General features: G+C 39.6%; 1 protein-coding gene across 1 annotated transcript in view; it reads right to left on the bottom strand.

Moving 5' to 3' along the window:
* Nucleotides 1–1,214: 1,214 nt before the first annotated feature.
* zswim5 (zinc finger, SWIM-type containing 5) overlaps nt 1,215–6,000 on the bottom strand; it is a 39,494-nt gene continuing 34,708 nt past the window's right edge. Inside the window, exons 11-14 of the mRNA XM_065276392.2 lie at nt 5,221–5,378; nt 4,979–5,142; nt 4,804–4,885; nt 1,215–4,709 (exon numbers count right to left, since the gene is read on the bottom strand). Of these exons, the coding sequence (XP_065132464.1) occupies nt 3,847–4,709; nt 4,804–4,885; nt 4,979–5,142; nt 5,221–5,378 (1,267 nt within the window). The 3' untranslated portion in view covers nt 1,215–3,846. The remainder of the gene's footprint in view (nt 4,710–4,803; nt 4,886–4,978; nt 5,143–5,220; nt 5,379–6,000) is intronic.

Genomic DNA, 6,000 nt, shown 5'->3' with positions numbered 1-6,000 from the left:
CAAATTGACATTACCAAGACAACATAACTGACCACTTTTTACCAGTGATATTGAATCTGTCATATAGTTTTATCACAGTGTCATTAATATTTTTCTTGACCTCAACTACAGTGGTACAAATATAATTTAAATATAATTGTTAATAGTCTGTCATATAGTTTTATAACATCATCATGAATTGATTTTATATCTTAAACACATTGAGAAACTTAAAAAAAACATTATGAACTGAATAATGTTCATGGTAGTTGTAGATAGATGTAGTTGAGGTCAAGAAAAATATTCATGACGCTGGTATAAACCTACTTGAGTATTAAGACTTAATGGAATTTTAATGACAAATTCAATTTGTATAAAAAATGGTCAGTCATGGTAATGTCAAGTTGTCATGACAAATTTTGATGTATTGGTTTATGTCAAGTTGTCATAAGAAAGACATCTCAAACAACGTAATCTTTACATTAAAAATGACATAATTGAACAAATAACATGTCATAAATGTGCATAAAATCTCCTTCATGTTTATGACACATGTGTCATTTCATGATTATAAAGGTGTCATGTCAGTCTTATGCACACCCCATCAAGTAAAGTGTTTCCAAACTTCCTTTACAAAATATTTATTTATAAAATATTTATTACTGTCCAATCAAAAATTCATGCACTGTAGTGGTTCATTATTGTGAAAAAAGGGTCCAAAAAGGTATGAAAGAAATAGTTCCTTGAAGAACCTTGAACTGAACTGTCCTTTGATGAATCAAAATGGTTCTTCCATGGCATTGCTGTTAAGGACCTTTTAAATGGGACATATCACTGAAATCTGCCTTTTTCATGTTTAAGTGCTATAATTGGGTCCCCATTGCTTTTATCAACCTAGAAATGTGAAAAAGAGCAACCCAGTTAACTTAGTTTTGGTAAACCATTCTCTGAAAGTATGTGGAAAAAATAGCTCATTGAAACTTAGCTCCTCTTGTGATGTCAAAAGGAGATAATACTGCCCCTTAATCTGAACTATCCAACAACGACACTGCCATTTAGTCCAGAGATCAGCTCATTTGCATTTTAAAGGACACACCCAAATGTTAACATGCTATAAAACATTATCTATATGATATTTTCAGCAAAAACTTCAGATTCGTACTCTGGGGACACCAAAGATAAGACATCTTAAAAATGTCCCCTTTAACAGATATCATGAAAACTTAAAGACAAAGAACGTGTTTCACACTTTATTCATAGAAAAGCACTGAAATTCAACACAAGTCATATAAAATGGTAGTAGCATTACATAAATAGTAATAAATTTTTGTTTATAGACATTAGCTCAAGAGGTTGCACAAACAAAAAGTGTTGATGAACTATACTTTTGTGGCAACAAATACTGGATACCTTTTTATAATTCAGTAGCACAAAGAGGCGACAAACACTTTCCCTTAAATAAAAACGAAACGAAATCAAACAGTAGATGAACTAGTGAACAATCTCTACCAGCGATTATTATTTTTTCCTTCTAAACTCTAGGGACAGAACGAAACACTGGTACAGTTAACACATACAGACACTTAAGAGTATGGAAGAGAGAAATAAAAAGCCAGAGGAGGTTATTCTCTTTTTGCAATGCCATTGGACCAACTAGTTAGCTACAGAAAATGCTTGTCTTTTTTTTCCTTTTTGTTTTTTCTTCGTCTTTTTTTTTTTCAATTTTATATAATATATTTTTAAAGGAACAGGCAGCGCTATAATTCTGCAGTTGTGTTTATTAAAAAAAAATAAAAAAATCTCTAAACTGTCAAGCTTTCCCCGGGGGTCTGTCTTTTGAGCTAACTGAATGAGCAGGCCAAGGAACAAAGGCTGCATAATGTGACACCTTAACACCTTGTGGTTCAAGAATTCCACAGTTGAGGCAATTAACATGAATCCAGATGAACTCTGTGAAAGAAACAAAAGCAAAAATGGAAACCATAAAAGTAATCAACCGTAGCCATCAACCTTGCGAAATATCAAGATTTAGCCATTAATGAAGCATCTCCCAGTCTCAAAATAGGCAATGGTATGTCACAAACTCCAAACAGATGGACCCTATATGCAAGATATCACAACTCTAACCCGTGCTGTTGACCACATTGCCATAGAGGAGAATAGTAGCAGATGCATCCTGTAGCATCCCGCTCGGGCCGTTTAAAGACGCAAGTCCGTTTTCTCTGTGCTGTACTCCATTGACATTGGCAACGCAATGTCCTGAAACACATGCAGTGCTTTCAGAGAACACTATAAGGCTTCAAAGTAAAGAGTTGTACGTAGATCAAAGGCAAAGTCCAAACTTGCAGCTCGTGCAGATTACTTACAGATACAAATTCCCCAACCCCCAGCCAAACAAGGAATATCCCTAAAGAGAGAAAAAAAGGGAGGAATATCGGGAGGGCGAGGGCAAATGGTAAAGTGGTTCTGCATAGTCTGTTCATAAACGTTTGTCCCCTCCTTTCTTCAATCTCCCCGAATGCTTCCTCTTGCAAATAAACAAAAGTATTTAAAAACAAAAAATAGAGGTTACAAATAAAACTTTAAATCAGAAATGTACACAGGAGCACCTGAGAAATGTTTCTGAAGTCTTTCCTCTTACTGTTGTCACATTCCCAGCCCAACAAATTCAAGTATCCGAAAAGAAAAAAAAAAACATACAATTATCATAAATAATTATAACTTTACAATTTTTTGAATTGACACTTTCATATTTACAATATCTTAAATGCTTATGCTACTACTTTTTTTCTGTTTTGTTTCTTTAAGTGATTCCCTGAGAACGGAGTTGAGCGTCTCTTTTCACGTGTACTCCCTACTCTTCTTTTTTCCTTCAGATGGAAGCCGCAGAGTGCATTCTAAGTGTTCGGATCCACTGGGGCACTTGTGGAGGGTGGAGGTCATGGAATGTGGAAGATATTATGGTACAGTTTTTTTTAATGCCATTAAAGTCTGTCAATAAAGCATTTAGTCTTGCGTGTCTATACTATTTTGTACACGGATTAATAATTGCTGATCCGAACGTGTCGTGAAGGGGATGGAATTGAATGAAGTGCTAGTATGTATATTATTACTGCTACTCAATCTCAAAAGTCTTTTGTTTCCTTTTTTTTTCACTGAGAGGTAACAGAGAAACGTATGGCTGATAATGTTAGACACTGACGGGCATCTCTGCTTTGTTCAGGAGAACATCTGGAAGGATTTAGCACACAGGTATCCTCATTTATTTTCATCCTCCTTACAGTGAATTTTGAACTGGAGATGAAAATGAGCAAACACAGTAGAATATGGAGGAACTCGATGTTGTGTGGCTCGTGGTTTGGAGCTTCGGCGGACTTGCTTGTCTTTGTAGCATTGAGGTGATGCGTCCATCTACTGTAAGTCTCGGCCGTTTCACTCCTCCTTAAACAGAGTTAAAGCTGATCCTTAAAATACGATCGAGGTATGACGGTAACACTGTGTGCGAGTGTTTCAGGAATGACCATTTGATTTGAATGTTCCAGCCCCTATTCATAATTCACCTTGTAATCATTTGGTTTCTCTTTATGTGCCACGTTTACATTTTATCACAACAGTTTGATTAAACGAAAGTAAGAACAAGCTTAAACGAAACAAAAAAGCGTTATAACCACTTGTTCTTCCCTCCACAAGTTCGACCTGGTAGAATAACTTAGTGAACAGGGATTGTTCACGATATAAAAAACAAGACAGATCAAAACAAATAAAACGTAGAAATTCACCAAAAAAAGAATAAAATAATGCCTTAAATAAATGAATTAATGAATGAATGAATGAAAGATGATCAAGTCCCCTGTCGCCACGTGACGTTTAACCGAAACGTTCCCGTACCAACATCATGAGTTTCTTTTTGCCCTTATAGATCTGTTTGAGGTTGTCTATAAACTGAGCAAACTGAATGTGGCCATCTTGGGCCAATAGGAAGGTCTCACGTGCCTTACTAAGGAACTCAATGAACTCTCCGTAATGCCGCGGGCTGATGTGTGTAAGTCGGGAGTGGGTGGTGTTGATGTAGGCGCTGATGGTGGCGTCAAGTAGCTGTCTCAACGGCGCTTTGTCAGTGCTCATAAGCTTCCCCGAATTGCGCCTGCCGGGGATGCCGGCCAGACCGGGGGCCGTCATGGTACAGCGCCGAAGGATGTCCGAAAGCACCGTCGCGCAGTGAACGCTCTTGACCACCAGTGGAATGATGGTGGCCAACTCGTTCTTACCCAGCGAGTGGCTTAGGGCGCAAGCCCACAGCACGTCATTGATGGCCGGGTGCGTGTCTTGGTTGTAGGCCAGGTTTAAGTGGGTCATGGCGAGAGACGCCAATTTGAAGGCTCGAAGCGGGTACCCGCGGTGCTCCATGTAGCGAGCGATGGTGAAGAGCTGAGAGTAGGTCATGCCCGTGGAGGCGGCATCGATGACTATCTGATAAGCCGTCTCGAAGGCGATGTGGTCCTTTTCGCAGAGAGTGAGGGCGGACAGGGCGCAATTTTGGGGGTCCTTCATGGCACACTGGAGGGCTAGAGTGCGTGCACAGCTGGCGAGCTCCTCCCGTTGCGGGTAGTCGAGGCTCAGACGCAGGATGGTGTTGTGGGACATCACGGTGGCCGCCACTATACTGGTGGCTTCGGTAGGGGTGAACAGAGTGTACCAACTCTGTAAAATGCTGACCAATGCTCGAAGTCCTACAAGGGGGCAGACAAAAAAACAGATTAGATGGGAAATCACGTCAGTAGTACAAACAAAAAAAAAAAAAATCTAAATTAGCTTGACACTTACCGACTTCAGTAGCACATGTGACTAACCAGCGAACCATCTCCCTTCGCCTCCAGTTGAGCGTAGAAAGAGTCATCCTCATAACCTGCGGAGAAACGCCATATTGTGTTAAACAAACCAGACATTCAGAAAACAAAATGAAACACGATAGCACTCAGGGATTAAAGTCTGACTCTACCTGAAGGCCGAGCTCCATCGCTACATTGAGCAACGTGATGTCGGGAGGGTTATCTGCGGGAGTCGCAATCTTGAAGGCGTCCTGGGCCAGTTTAAAGATTAGGGATGAGGAGTGAATGTGCTTCTGAATGGCCTCCAAAACAGTCCGCAATCTCAACATGTCACCTGAGACGCAACACAGACTTCTCTTAGCTTTTAAGTTTTGTTTAAAATGAACTCTGTGTGATTGTTTCAAGCACTCACCCTTAGCAGCAGTAAGCATGGTGGAGGCCAATTCGCATTGCTGAGATTCCAGATGGCCCAGTGTGAACCAGCGTGGGTATCTGCTGGGCACTATGGAGATGCCATGGTGATTGTGCCCTACGTCACCTGATGGAGCTGTGGACTCCAGCACTGGAAGCCTGGGGTAAACATAATCATATGGATTAGTCACATACTACAATGTACGCAAGGAATAATTGACGAAAGGCCGTTGAATTATTCGGAAAATAATGTACACCCAAGGTGGTAATGCGAAGCACAATGGCGTTACACCGTGAGTGTGCATTGTTTTCAAATAATTAATTCAAAGGACATTGCTTTGATGGTTATTTAAAGACATTTGACAGAAAAATTATCAACACCCATGGAATTTACTCAACCAATCAGAATAAAGCATTCAACAGCCCTGTAATTTAACAGTATATAACATTCCTCTTACACAATTTTGACATAATATAATACATACACGATACTACGCACAGTTTGCATATTTGCATATCACACAATACCAAAAATATCTACTAAATTTGCTAAAATGTGCCGTATACAACAGGGCAGACAGCACATACTGTATTACACAATTAACTTTAAATTCACTTTTAGTTTGTTTATTTTAACTATTTTTGGGGGTGTACTTGCTCTTCAAGCGCTCGGGGTCATGCTTGCTCTCTCTTATAAACAACAGTATGGAAAAACACTCTAGGCTCTGCTTCTCCTATCTGAGTGAACTCAGCCTTAGACTCAGGCTGAGCCCTGCTATTG

This window comes from Paramisgurnus dabryanus, chromosome 6 (assembly GCF_030506205.2).
Source record: "Paramisgurnus dabryanus chromosome 6, PD_genome_1.1, whole genome shotgun sequence".
NCBI lineage: Eukaryota > Metazoa > Chordata > Actinopteri > Cypriniformes > Cobitidae > Paramisgurnus > Paramisgurnus dabryanus.
The sequence above is the reverse complement of the archived record's forward strand: the minus strand, read 5'-3'. Positions and strand labels throughout refer to the sequence as shown.